The sequence below is a fragment of the Labeo rohita genome, chromosome 5, assembly GCF_022985175.1.
Source record: "Labeo rohita strain BAU-BD-2019 chromosome 5, IGBB_LRoh.1.0, whole genome shotgun sequence".
In the NCBI taxonomy this organism is placed as follows: Eukaryota; Metazoa; Chordata; class Actinopteri; order Cypriniformes; family Cyprinidae; genus Labeo; species Labeo rohita.
In genome coordinates, this window is record NC_066873.1 from 39211324 (window position 1) to 39226679 (window position 15356).

At 36.4% G+C, this 15356-nt stretch overlaps 1 protein-coding gene across 2 annotated transcripts in view; it reads right to left on the bottom strand.

Annotated features, from left to right (window-relative positions):
* Positions 1–615: 615 nt before the first annotated feature.
* Positions 616–15356, bottom strand: part of LOC127165587 (metal transporter CNNM4) — a 47860-nt gene continuing 33119 nt past the window's right edge. Inside the window, exons 6-8 of one of the 2 annotated variants that reach the window (XM_051110346.1) lie at positions 13811–13873; positions 6766–6941; positions 616–2608 (exon numbers count right to left, since the gene is read on the bottom strand). In XM_051110346.1, coding sequence (XP_050966303.1) covers positions 2369–2608; positions 6766–6941; positions 13811–13873 — 479 coding nt within the window. In that variant the 3' untranslated portion in view covers positions 616–2368. The remainder of the gene's footprint in view (positions 2609–6765; positions 6942–13810; positions 13874–15356) is intronic. The other variant, XM_051110347.1, reaches the window with a different exon arrangement.

Sequence of the window (15356 nt, forward strand, 5' to 3'; positions counted from 1 at the left end):
TGAATGCAAAAGATGCACACGGTAGGAAAAAAGGCAAACAAACAAAAGATTAAATGAAGTCACTTCCTGAACCACCATTTCCTAGTTTTAAGCATCTACAATAAAAAATATACAACCTCAGTGTTATGCTAAATAAATATAGCAAAGAGTTCAGTTCTTTTGGTTAGATTACCTCTGGTCCAATGAGAGGAACAGATACAGTACACAGTACTCTGACCTAAACCTTTTTACAAAAGGTTAGATATTCATGCTAATATTTTAGTGTAACTTGTTATGAAGATATAAAAATATTAATATAATTCATGTGTTATAAGTAGCATTGGAATTTTTTGTACCTCACCGTATATATTTTTTAACTGGCCTCAATTTTTCTTAATCAGATGAAATAACTGACAGGGGAGAAGACTCTGGAAGTGCATTATACATTTTCAAATGTCAGCAACTGTGAGTCAGCTAAATTATTAATCACGCAAATATTCCCACCACAATCTTTCAGTCAATTCTCCAGCACTTCATCATATTGCATCTGTCACATTTCCAGTATTTAACATCAGGCACACATGTGAACCTGCAAAAATAAATGTAATCATAAAATATTTCCAGCGAATCCCAATATTTGTCAGTTGACCATCTGATGGTTTAATTCAGGACATCTGCATTCTCGAAGATGTCTAATTTATGCACACAGGACATATTTTTAAAAAAGTTAAGATTCCTAGCTTTAGTCCACTTAAACACCTACTCGCTTTGAGGGTCTTTACAAAACATATTACCGACAAAACATATATGAGTACAAGAGTGTTGCAACATATTACACTGATTAAATAAATAATTTAATAGCCAAACTCAGATCATCTAAAAGAAGACCTCTCCCAAACCACAAAATAATTTGGAAAAATACAGTATAAAAAGAATGAAGAAGTCATTACACCTAAAAAAAACTCTGCAGTTTCCATTAAAGAAAAAGTGTAAATTCACAATGTATTCATGATTAATTTGAGTAGGACATAATTAGATTAACAGTTTGAACATACAGGGAGAGTCTCCTTAAAAACTGAACAGCTGTCAACAGCCAAAAATAGAAATACACAGTGCAGTTCTTGCTCCCCTCTGTATGCTACAGAATAAAATAGGCTTTTGTGTGTCCATCTGACTAGGCGTGGGATATCATCTTCCTATCAACGTGTCTCCTGACACTCCTCACTTTGATTGTTCTTAACAGTTTCAAACATATTTGGTATGAAAGCAAAAGATGCACACAGTAGAAAAAAAGGCAAACAAAACATTACATGAAGTCACTTCCCGAACCTGCCACTTCCTAGTAGGCATCTACAATTTGTAGTCTGTACCATGTCAACCACACAACCTGTTTAGAAAATGCACAGCACAAAAACGAAATAAAATCACTTAAAAAATATACAACCTCAATTTTACGCTAAATAAATACAGCAAAGTTAAATTCTTTTGGTTAGATTACCTCTGGTCCAACGGGAGCAACAGATACAGTTCAAGAGCTCCAATCACAAACAGTTTGTGCAGAAAAATGACTCCATTTACAGTCGTACAACAAATGAACGACAAACGCTTGTTCTCTTTGGAGTATAAAAAGGACAATTTTACACATACACAAATACTAAATCACATGAACACCGCCACAGACGACCAGCAGAAATATCTGACATAAAAACGATGAGTGGATGCCATGTGTATCTTAGTATTTGGTGCATTTGACGACAGCATGCTTCACTTTTTTTTGATCACTTGTCGCATGGGTTCACGTAAATGAATGGGGAATTACTAAACATGCAGTAAGTATGTGAAGCTCAGCGTCTCTGTCTCCCTGAGTTGTTGCTTGGGCTGCAACGGCCAAATCGGACTCATGCGTTGTCGTATGTACAAACACACACTTGCATGTATATCTATATCATAAACTCATTCGTCAGTCATACACACACCCACAGAATTTGGTACAATGGTGAATTATGAACGAACATCAAATAAAAAGGCATCCGTAGTTTCCATCGTTCACATTTCTGTGATCAACCTCAATAGAAAAATGACAAAATAAACATCTTCATCTATAGAAAGGTCTCTATTTGCAGTCTATAAAACGCCCAAGAGTGTCTGTCTGAAACTTGGGCCTTTCTCAGTCCAGATTCACTGTGGCTTCTCCATGTGATCGTCTTGCACAAGGTGTTATACAACATCTTGACTGGATGTCTCAGCAAACTATTGCTTGTCATACACCCACACTTTTATACCAGGAGCTGTAATGGTTGGCGCTAAAAGGGCTCTGATGAAAAGTTCTGGGAAAAGTGCTTCATGTCCAATGGGAGTGTGAGATATGGGTAAATCACGTGTGAGTGTGTCAAATGGCACTGTCGTTGTGCGTGCTGTGGTTGGCCTGGCGCGCAGATTGGCTGTTCTGTTCGTTGAGGAGCGAGGTCGTCTCGTCGGGGGCATCTGTGAGCGTGAGAATGGTTTCTGAAGACGGATGGGGAGCGGATGGTGTGCTGTTATCAATGTGGCCGTGTCCGCTGTCTGGAGACTGCGGCGAGCTGTCCAGCCGAGATGCCATCAGACCGTTTTGATACTGAGAGCGTGTGATCTGGAAAAAGAAAGACGGGAGCGTTGATGTGAGCTATATGATATTTTTGGATGGATGAATAAATAAACCATATTTGTGATGTACTAAAATGATTTGTTTCATTTAAATGTATTTACTTATTTAAACTTATTAAATAATCAACAGTAAAATCATGCTTCGTTCAATGTAAATGTAACATTTCAAGGTATTACAGTTGAGGTTAAAAGTTTACAAACACCTTGTAGAATCTGCAATGTTAATTATTTTATCAACATAAGAGGGATGATACAAAATGCATGTTAGTTTTTATTTAATACTGACCTGAATAAGATATTTCACATAAAATACATTTACATATAATCCAAAAGAGAAAATAATAGTTGAATTTATAAAAATAACCCCCTTCAAAAGTTTACATACACTTGATTCTTAATACTGTGTTGTTACATGCACAGCTGTGTTTGTTTGTTTAGTGATAGTTGTTCATGAGTTCCTTGTTTGTCCTGAACAGTTAAACTGCCCGCTGTTCTTCAGAAAAAACCCAATGCATTAAGAGCCGGGGAGTGAGAACTTCTTGAATTTGAAGATCAGGGTAAATGTAACTTATTTTGTCTTCTAGGAAACATGTAAGCATGTTCTGTAGCTTCTGAAGGGCAGTACTACATGAAAAAAATATGATATTTAGGCAACGTTAGAAAAATGTAAGGTACAACGGGGCTAAAGGCACCTCCTAAGAAAAAAATGTGCTTTTGACTGTGCCCGAAGATGATGATTGCAGAAAGATACATACGTTTGTATTAAACATTTACGGAGCAACATATTTTGTGTGAAAATAAATCATACAAGTTTTTATTTTGTTAAAAAATCTCATAAATGTATGAGGTGGCAAAAGGCCCACCAGCATAAGGTAAAAGGCACACAGTATTGATACAAATACTTTAACTAAAATAATGTTTACGTTAATATTTGTTCAAAACAATCACAAAGACTGTACTATTTTCTGCTTATTTTGATGAATACAATCTACAGTACTGTGCAAAAGTCTTAGGCCACTAGTATTTTCATCAGCTACAAAAAGGGTTTAAAGTCAGTTAAAGTCGGTCTTTTGCTGTGGTGTGTCAGTAGGAAATATCAGTTTACATTTCTAAACATTCATTTTGCCATTAATTGTAATAATCCAGTGAGATTTTTGTATGGAGCACAGGCTGTTGTCAGACTCCTTGTGCAAACAAAGATCTGATCTCTCCATCATTCAATCCAGTCTGTTTTAAGAAACAGAAAAAACTGAGACAGACTAAATCCAGAAGAACTGTGGCAACATCTCCAAGATGTTTTAAGAGACCTATACCTACAAAGCTACAGTACTGTTAAAATTTTTAGGCAGTTAGGCACATTAAACGAGGATGCTGTCAAAAACAATGTCATAAATAGAATTTCTTTATCAAAGAACTTCTATTAACTAAAATAAATAAGCATTTGATGTGACCATCCTTTGCGTTTAAAGCAGCTTTTGCTCTATGTGCACTTGTGCATAGCTTTTCAGGTAGCTTTGCAGGTAGGTTACTTGAAACATCTTGGACATGTTGCCACAGTTCTTCTGGATTTAGTCTGTCTCAGTTTTTCTGTTTCTTCATGTCATTCCAGAGACAGAATGGATGATGGTGAGATCAGATCTCTGTGTGGAGCTCTGGCTGTTGTCAGACTCCTTATGCAAACAAAAATCTCACTAGATTATTACAATTAATGGCAAACAGAATGTTTGGAAATGTAAACCGATATTTTTTTACTGACACACTACAGCAAAAGATAGAAATAACTTACTTTAAACCATTTTTTAGCTGGTGAAAATACTAGTGGCCTAAAACTTTTGCACAGTACTGTATATATAATAAAAATATTTTTTTGTTCAATAAATATACTGTCATTAAAGTATGTTAATATAAAACATATTTTAAAACACAGAAACAAAATCATTTTAAAATGTAGAGTTTTTGAAAGCACCTATGAAGATCCCATAAAAATTTAATATGGATTTATAGTAGTAGCAACAAATGACATTTTATTATATGATATGATTAATAGCATGCTTTTAAATATGATGGTTTCGTTCTAAACCTGGTGATTATTTCTAAGATGGATACCCAACATAATATGATATTCACCATCTGAATCTAACAATGTCATGTCAACAAATAGAAAAGTCAGCCTTCTATTAATTATCATGCTAATATTGTGCCTTTTAAGCCCAACAGCAGGGGCCTTTTTACCCCAAATACCATACTTTTACATATTCTTTTGTTATTTAAAAACTGCTGTTTTAACTATCTTAAACAAAACTGAAAATCATTAAGAAGACATTTGCCTTAAGATATATTTAATAATTTAGCGATTCTCATTTGCTACTTAAATCTACAACATTTTCTAAAAACATCAAATATTAGATCAAGTAAGCACAGAATCGACTTCCCCCACCATTGTGTCAAGGATCAACCAATATAGCACGTGTATGTTGAAAACCAGATGTTTTGGAACGTGCTAAGCCACGTTTTTCTGACATCTAATGGTTTAGAGGAAAAAGGCGCCTTTTACCATCCTACCCTACACCTCTTTATTCTGTTCAAAAGTTTTTACCCCTGGCTCTTTATGCATAATTTTTCCTTCTGGAGCATCAGTGGGCATTTGAACTTTCTGCAGTAGTTGCATACGAGTCCCTCAGTTATCCTCAGTGTGAAAACATGGAAGATGGAAAATCTTTCAGTCATTGTTGGAAAGGGTTCAAATACACAAAAACAACTGAAAAACCAAAGAATTTCTGGAACCTGAAGGATTTTTCTGAGGAACAGTGGGCAGGGGATTTATCACTTAATCAAAACACAGCTGTGGATCACTCCGGTAACAGCACAGTATTAAGAATCAAGTATATATAAGCTTTTAAATGGGGTCATTTTTATAAATTCATATAAATTCAATTATTTTTTTCTTGTGGGCTACATGTACACATCTTTTATGTGAAATATCTTATTCAGATCAGTACTAAATAATAAAATAACATGCATTTTGTATGATCCCTCTTATTTTGGTAAAATTATTAACATTCTGCAGATTCTGCCAGGTGTCCCTGCTGAAAAAAAAAAAAACAGCTAAAACCAGCCTAAGCTAGTCATAGCTGGTCAGCAGGCTGGTTTTAGAGGGGTTTTGGCCACTTTCTTAGCTGGTCAGGCTGGGAGACCAGCTAAAACCAGCTATTTCCAGCTTAAGCTAAGACAAGCCAACCAGCCTAGGCTGTATGTTAACTTTCAACCTCAACAGTTTTGTTGCAAGCTCTTTTACTGATGCATTTCTGCTTTTGAAACTCTTAGAGAAACACTTATTTTACAAGCTGTTTACTCGTGTTTATAGAAATATTTCACCCAGTAATGAGAAGTTAATGAAGAATTACTGACCATCCAGCCATCTAAGATGTAGATGAGTCTCATTCTTCATCAGAAAACATTTGGAGACATTCAGCATTACATCACCAGTGGATTCTTTGCCCTGAATGGGTGCCGTCAGAGTGAGTCCAAACAGCTAATAAAAACATCACAATAATCCACAGGTACTCCAAACTTCTATAACAGGCTGGTGACTGTTAAAGTGAAAAACTGCGTGTTTGTCAGAAACAAATCCATCATTTAGAAGTTTCAACTCTGAACTGTTGATTCTGGTTGAGTCCATAATCTATACTAATGCTTTCTCCAGTCATATTTGTTTAGAACATATTTGTTTAGAACTGTTCGCTTGTAAACAGTGCTTGATCTGTGCATATTTCTCTCCTGATTCAGATGAGAAAGCAACATTGATATATTATTTTAATTACAAACAGGCAGCTTTTTACTTCTTAAGACATTAACTAATGGACTGGAGTGGTGTGGATTACTTGTGGATTACTGTGATTTATCAGCTGATTTACTGTTTTTATCATCTGTTTGGACTCTCATTCTGACGGCACCCATTCGCTCCATTGGTGAGCAAGTGATGTAATGCTAAATTTCTCCAAATCTAATCTGATGAAGAATCGAACTCACCTACATCATGGATGGCCAGAGAGTGAGTACATTTTCAGCAAATGTTCATTTGTGCGGGAAATATTCAGTCAATGCAACGTCAACCATCCAAAACTGTTTCGACCATATCTTCACCTTCACAAACTGTATGTCCGCCAGAGCTCGGACGTTGAAGTCTGGTGTGTACTGCGGCAAGGGAACGCTGCTGAGCTGCGTGTTGCTGCCGCTGACAGACTGAGGTTCGGGGCGATCCGTGTAGCTCAGAGATGCTGATCGGTTAAGGCCGCCGATGTGAGACGGTGAGCGGAATTCTGAAAAACACGCACGGGAAAAAGTGTGGGAGAAGATGGTGAGTAAACGATGACATTTATCTGTGGGATGATGAATACAATGCCTTCAGGAGCCATATGCCATTTTTTGTTTTGTTTTCTTTAAGCAATTACCTTCAGCAAGGATGCATTATTATTGAAAGTCATGTGGCACTGGAGTAATGGCTGCTTAAAAATTCAGCTTTGCGATCACAGGAATAAATCATATTTTAAAATATATTCAAATAGAAAACAGTTATTTTAAATTGTCAACAATCCTTCACAATATTACCGTTTTACTGCATAAATAAAATAAAAAATAATAAAAATAATAATAATAAAATAATGCAGCCATGACGTGGCAGGAAAGTTCATCCAAACATAAATAATTCTGTTCTGAAAGATTCATGATTCACTTTTTTTTTTTTTTTTTATTTCCCTAGATTCTCAACAGGATTTGTACAGAATCCCACTGTTGATGTCTGTAGAACTGTTTAACAAAAATATTAAAGAGTAGAAAGGCAACATAGAGACATGATTAATGATGCCAGTCTGCACTAAAATATCACACTGAATCATGCCCTTTTGCCTTACAAATGCCCTTCAATTCCAGCAAGTTAAAAATCCAGAAAAAAATGTACTCTCATACAATGACGCAGAGTGTTCTCATCTGCTGACAGTTTTGCATTTGGAAAAGTGCTGAAAAGTGCTATTGGGATCCATTTCTAAAACTTGCTAATTTTGATCCTTTTGGCAAATAAAAGGTCATCAGTTCATAGTTTCACCATGTTAAAAAATTTGTTCCTTGCTGATTAATTCTGCACACATTTCTTAAGTCAAACACCACACAAATTTGAGTCTGGTTTGTTTCAACATTCCTCTCTCTATCTTACCTTTTATTTTCCAGTCATGCAAAACCAAAAGCTATCAGGAGTCTATAATAGTTCAACATCTGCAATGCATTAACGGTCACCAGACTGATAAAACACACTTGCGCAACAAGTCACAAAACACAAATCACAACAAGAGTAAAATGGCAGTAGGGAGGTTCAGAGAAGAGAGTTAAGATGTAGTTCACCCAAAAATAAATGCAGGACACATAAAATATATGATATGATTCATATCGACCACTTTTATGCCTTCAAAGCCACAGTTATCACTCTATTTAAAATTATGAAAAAAAAAGGGGCAGGGATATATCTTTGTGATTCATAGAAGAATGTAGGTCAAATGGGCAAATCATGACAGGAAATTCATTTCAGATGAAGAAAATCTTGACTAGACATTACTAAAATACACTGACATAGACAAATATTCTGTGACTGATTGCATAAACAATGTAGAGTCAATGCAACAACATCAGCAGCAGCAAAACACACACTACTGTTTAAAAGTTTGGGGTCTGTAAGATAGTTTGTAAAAAAAATTTTTGCCCCTCAGCGAGCATGAATTAAATTATTCAAATGTGACAGTAAAGAGATTTATAATATAGCAAAAGACTTCTGAAAAAACATTTTCACAAAAAATATCAAAGCACAACTGTTTTCCACATTGATAAGAAAATTGTGATTCATGAAGAATCATGTATCAAAGAAAACTTGAGTAATGATGCTAAAAATTCAGCTTTGCCATCACAGGAATAAATTACAGTTATAAGTTATAGATGACAGTTATTTATACACATTTGACAGTTTTACTGTTTTTACAGCATTTTTGCAAATAGAGTATAAGAGACCTATTTCAGAAATAGTAAAATCTTACCTACCCCAAACTTTTGAACAATAGTGTTCATGTGTATAACGTAAAGTTTTTGTGATGCAAGTGTGTTTAGAGGCTATATACACACACACACACACAACATTACACAGTATAAATGGAATACGGTATAGATTTAGAAGAGAAGAATCGGCAGACAGAAGGATTAGGACAGAGGCAGGCAGAAATGCTGGATATCACACAAATAAAGACATGCTCCACTCAGATATCACCGCCTACTGGCACATTCTTAATACAGCAGCCCATTCAACGATATGTGACCCTGGACCACAAAACCAGTTATAAGTATAGGTCGACTGATATTGGATTTTACAGATACTAATAACTAAGTTGGACCAATACAGATTAATCGACCGATAGTTTTTAAAATGGCTACTGAGTAGAAAATAAACAGTGCTCTGCTATTTAAAAAAAGTAGCCTACTTAACCATACTTTGTAAATGAATAAAAATAATAATATTAATTATATATTGATCATGACAGTCATTAATGTTAACAAAAGCAACTAAAATTTTAAAATATATTAGTTAATGTTGAAATTAACACACTCTAACAAGAAACACACTCTAACAAGCTTTCATCAATCTTAATGTTACAAATGGACTAAAGGAAAAGAAAGGACGTAACGTGTGGCCAAGTATGGCGGCCAAGTATGGAATTTGTGCTCTGCATTTAACCCATCCAAGTGCACACACAAAGTAGCGAGTAGTGAACACTAACGCACATACACACAGTGAACACACATATTGCTATCGCTGCAGCCCGGTGAGCAGTTGGGGGTTCGGTGCCTTGCTCAAGGGACTCGTTATTCACTCCCACCACCTTCGATCCCTGCCGGACTTGGGACTCAAACCCACAACCTTTCGGTTACAGGCTCGACTCTCTAACCATTAGGCCACAGCTGCCGTGGCTAGAATTTTTATTATAATACAGTATATAATACTGCAGTGTTATTCAACATTGCTTGTATTACTGCTTAGAATGCTATAAAATATTTTGCGTGCCTTATTCTGTGTAGGAAGCCACATCATCTCACAGAAGGATTTATTTGAATCACTCAACTGAAGTTATGAAGTGAGTTTTAAGTAAAAATATGTTTTTAAATTTGGTATTTACACGTGCTTTCAGATTTAGCAGCATTTACGCCGTAGTTCACTGAGAAGCTATGCAAACAAATTATCGCAAGGTATAATATCGATGATATTGTGTGGTTTTGCGCAGCTTGTCGGTGAATTACGCGATATATCATGCAGCCCTAACGCAGAACCGGCTTTAATGACAAATCTCATTCACAACAGTCCCAAAGGAATAACTGAGACTGTTGAGGCCATTAGCCCCAAAAGGCGCAAACACAGTCTGAATAGGACTTTCCTGCGAATTGACCTAATGCGCTCCTCTGACAGAAACGCTTGATACCGATCCGAGTTCAGTCTGAAGCCTATATAAACTATTTCCTGTGTGGGCACCAGGCAGCTTTTTGTCTTGTTTAACTTGAAACCTAAGCTCTCCAAATGAGACACAAGCATCTTCGTGTCTGTCTCCATTTGCTGCCATGATGGAGAGCAAAGAAGGACATTGTTCAAATAAGCTGACACTCTGAGACCTGCTGTTCTCAGCGGTGATAGAGCTGCTTCAATACATCTGCAAAATGTCCGTGGGGCCAATGAGAACCTGAACGGAACAGTCATAAATTCGTAGGCTGTGCCCTGATAGGCAAGCCTGAGGAATTTCCTGTGTGCCAGGTAGATGTCTATATGGAAAATGCATCTTCCAGATCAACCGAAGTGAACCAGTCTCTCTCGCGAATAAAATCTGACAGCGTTTTGATGTGGGCATTTTGAACTTGTATTTTCTGAGGTGTCTGTTAAGGATTCGGAAATCCAGAAATCGACAGAGACCTACCCCTCTCTTGGGAATGACAAAGTACTAGGAGTAAAAGGCCTGATAGCTGTCTTCCGGCGGCACAACTCGAATTGCCCTTTTTCTTAATAAAGAGGCTATTTCTTCCTCTAAAACCTGATCTGACTTCCCTTCTGTGGCTGACATCGACACACTGTTGAACACTGGAGGTTTTACAGCAAACTGCAAATGATAGCCCTGCATTATCGTAGACAGAACCCAGAGATGTACTGCGCATACACGCCAGCTCTCTGTGGCCGCTGCAGCCCTTGCCCACTAATGGTGCAGCCGCGCCATCTAGCGGGGGAGCTGGGGATTGCAGCTCTGAATTGAGTAATTTTGGTTTTATGTGTTTTTTATTTTCAAACCTCACTGTGACCTTGGCACACTGCTTGAATGCACAGGGAATAGTTGCTCCGAAAAGGGCTTTGGGCTTGACCGGGGCATTCGAGAAATCAAGAGCCACAGCTCTGGACTGCACCTCTGGAGGTTCTCAGGTTGAGATCTGCAATAACACAGATCTCTTCCCAGAGGGCTGGGTTTGGTGACCCAGTATCCATTTGCCTCCCCATCTCCTCCATGAGCTCTGCTTGATAAGCAGAAAGGGGTACAGAAGAAATAAAACTTCCAAGAGATCTTCATGGGGAAGAGAATGAGAATGAGGTGGGGACCGTCATGCAGTGATATACATATATGGGGGAGGCGGGACTTCCACATCACTGTCGTGATTGGTCTGTCAACCGACAGATGTGGTCCAACTGGTGCTTCCAGGATTGGTCATGCCCGAGGCGATTCCCATAGTGAGATACCGAAGGAATGTCTGAAAGAGAACTCGCAGCTATCCAGTATCACATACACCGGATGCGTCACATTCAATTTACAAGAGTTTATTTGATCACGGACAAAAGTACACTGCTGTCCTTTCTCCACTAATGCAGCATGAATTTGCAACAAATTCATCACTTAGTAATAATATGAAAACATGCATTACAGTAAACTGTACACACGTTTCGTTGTCGATGTTTAAATCTGCCTTTAAAGTGTCCAGCTCGATGCAGCGCACAGTGACCCTTGAGCAAGGCACCGAACCCCTAACTGCTCCCCAGGCGCCGCAGCAATAGCAATATGGCTGCCCACTGCTCCGGGTGTGTGTTCTCGGTGTGTGTGTGTTCACTGCTGTGTGTGTGCACTTGGATGGGTTAAATGAAGAGCACAAATTCCGAGTATGGGTCACCATACTTGGCCTCATGTCACGTCCTTTCCTTCCTTTCCTTTGAACAAACTGCACGTGCTGTCAGTGATTTCCACCACTAGAGGCCGCTCTAGTGGTGTATAACAAAGACTATACGGACTTTACTGGGACCCAACACGGAAAATCTATCTGCATGGATTTTTGCCAATAACCGATAGTTCCACCAATCAACTATCGGTGCCAGTTAATCGGCAAAACCGATACATCGGTTGACCTCTAGTCATAAGGGTCAATTTTTTGAATCTGAAATCTGAGGGTGCAAAACAATCAATATATTGAGAAAACTGCCTATGAAGATCCAAATAAAGTTCTTAGCAATGCATATTATTAATCAAAAAATAAGTTTTGATATAATTACAGTAGGACATTTACAAAATATCTTTACTTGCAGGAGAACTTCCGTTCTAGAACAAAAATGTACAGATAATTTACTCACCCCTTTTGACATCCAAGATGTTCCTGTCTTTGTTTTTGAGGCAAACATTTCAGGATTTTTCTCCATATAATGGACTTCTATGGTGCCCACATATTTGAACTTCCAAAATGCAGTTTAAATTATCTCATTTTATCCTCAAACTTTCAAATCGTCCTACGTCACTTTTTACCTTTAGGTGTTTGACCCTTCTTGTGCGTTCACTTTGTAAACACTGGGCCGACCCTTCTGCAGCGATGTAGGATGATTTTGAAGTTGGAGGAGAAAATGAGATGGAGTTTTTCGACATACCCTAACTGTCTTGAACCAGAACGCAGAACTAGAGAAGATGAGCATTTGAGGTTAGAAAGTATATAAATTGTCATTTTTTAAAAATAAAATAACAAATCGTTTCGTTAGATAAGAACTTTCTTCCTCAGCTTGGATCATTTAGAGCTGCATTTACACTGCATTTTGGAAGTTCAAACTCGGGGACACCATAGTAGTCCACTATATGGAGAGAAATCTTGAAATGTTTTCCTCAAAAATATACGACTGAAGAAAGAAAGACATAAACATCTTGGATGACAAGGGGGTGAGTAAATTATTTGTCATTTTTTGTAATTATTTGTAATTTCCTAATGATATTTGGCTTAAAAGAAAATGTTATCATTTTGACCCATACAATTTTTGGCTACTGCTACAAATATACCTGTGCTACTTAGGTCACTTATGTCGAACCCCAAAAAGACAAAAGCACCATTACAGCAGTCTGTATTTCTTGTGCATTACGTTATCTTCTGAAGCCATATGATAATGTTATGTGAGGAATAGATCCAAATTTAATTTATTATTCGCTGAAACGCACCATAACTCCTACACATACTTAGTGCTTGCATATGTTCATCATATGGACTGCTTTTATGGTGCTTTGGGGATCACCAGAGTCTATCTTTATACTTGTAAAAGAGCAGCTTTATAAAAGAGCAGCTTTTCTGAAAAGTATACATACAGTCATACAGGTTTGAAATGACATAAAGATGAGAAAATGTTGACAAAGTTTTCATTTTTTGTGAAGTATTTCTTAAAGCGTGTTTAATAGTTACGGTTCTGAAGCAGGGGTGTCCAAACTTGCTCCTGGAGGTCCGGTGTCCTGCAGAGTTTAGCTCCAACTTGCCTCAACACACTTGCAGGGAAGTTTCTAGTATGCCTAGTAAGAACTTGATTAGCCGGTTCAGGTGTGTCTAACTGGGGCTGGAGCTAAACTCTGCAGGACACCGGCCCTTCAGGACCCTGCTCTGGAGGATAGCTGGTGCATAAGAAATTTTTCAACTCCAGTTATGTTAAAATAGTCTAAGATGTGTTATATTATTGACCTGTATACTAAAATCTAATCTAGTTTAGTGTAAGAGGAGAAGGAGCAAAAGGCCCCTGAAACAGTACTTGAGGGTTATTTCTATGAAAACTATCTCTGTTAATCAGTCCGACCCTTCCCAGTGAGTGGTTAGAGAGCCCCGACATGCCGGCAGTTACCTGGGAAACGAGAGAAGAGTGAGCGTCTCTTAAGAGACAGGTGACGAGGACGAGACACACTCACTGAGAGTGGGAGAGAAAGACAGAGAATGATGGGAAGTGTAAGACAGGGTTGAGGGAAGAGGGAAGGTACAGGAAAAAACACAAGGTAGAAGACATACACGACCGTTCAAAACTTTAAGGTCAGTAGGCTTTTTTTTCCGTTTTTTTTTTTTTTTTTTTTTAAAGTAATACTTTTATTAGCAAGGATGCATTAAATTGAAATTCAAATAAATTATGTTGTTTTGAATATTAAGCAGCACAACTGTTTTCAACATTTATATTAAGATTTTTTATGTATTTATTTATTTTTAAGCATGAAATCAGCATATCAGAATGATTTCTGAAGGTTGATGTGACACTGAAGATTGAAGTAATGATGCTGAAAATTCAGCTTTGCATCACAGGAATAAATTACATTTTAAAATATGTTTAAACTGAAAGCAGTTATTCAAAATTATAATAATAGATCACAATATTACTATTTTTACTGTATTTTTGATCATACAAATGCAGCCTTGGTGAGCATAAGAGATAATATGAATATATACATTATATACATTATATATATATATATATATATATATATATATATATTTTTATAATATTATATATATATATATATATATATATATATATATATATATATATATATATATATATATATATATATATATATATATATATCTTACTAACCCCAAATCTTTGAATGGTAGTGTACATATGCTATTCAAAAGTTCGGGATCAGTAAGATTTTTCAAAGATGTCTCTTAGGCTCATCAAAGCTCCATTTACTTGATCAAAAAATACAAATTACAAAAGAAAGTAATATTCTAAAATATTATTGCAATTTAAAAATAACAGTTTTCTATTTTAATATACTTTAAAATATAATTTATTTCTGTGATGCAAAGCTGAATTTTCATCAGTCATTACTCCAGTCTTCAGCATCACATGATTCTTCAGAAATCATTCTAATATGCTGATTTATTATTAATGTTGGAAAATTATTTTAATTTTATTTTTGGAACCCATAATACTTTTTTTCAGGATTCTCTGATGAATAAAACAGCATTTATTCAAAATAGCAATCTTTTCTAACAATATAGGTCTTTATTACCTTTGCTGAATAAAAGTATTAATTTCTATCAAACAAAGAAAGAAAACGTACTGACCCCAAACACTGAAAGTAGTGTATATGTTACAAAATAAGTCTATTTTAAATAAATGCTGTTCTTTTTAGCATTTTATTCGTCAAAGAATCCTGAAAAAACTTTAACAGGAAAAAAAATTAGGCGGCACAACAGGTTCCAAAACTGATAATAAATCAGCTTATTAGAATGATTTCTTGACACTGGAAGACTGGACTGGAGCATCTGTAATGATGCTGAAAATTCAGCTTTGTGTCACAGAAATAAATGACATTCTATAGTATATTAAAATCAAAAAACACTATTTTAAATTGCATAAATATTTTACAATATTACTGCTTTTTTCTGTATTTTTA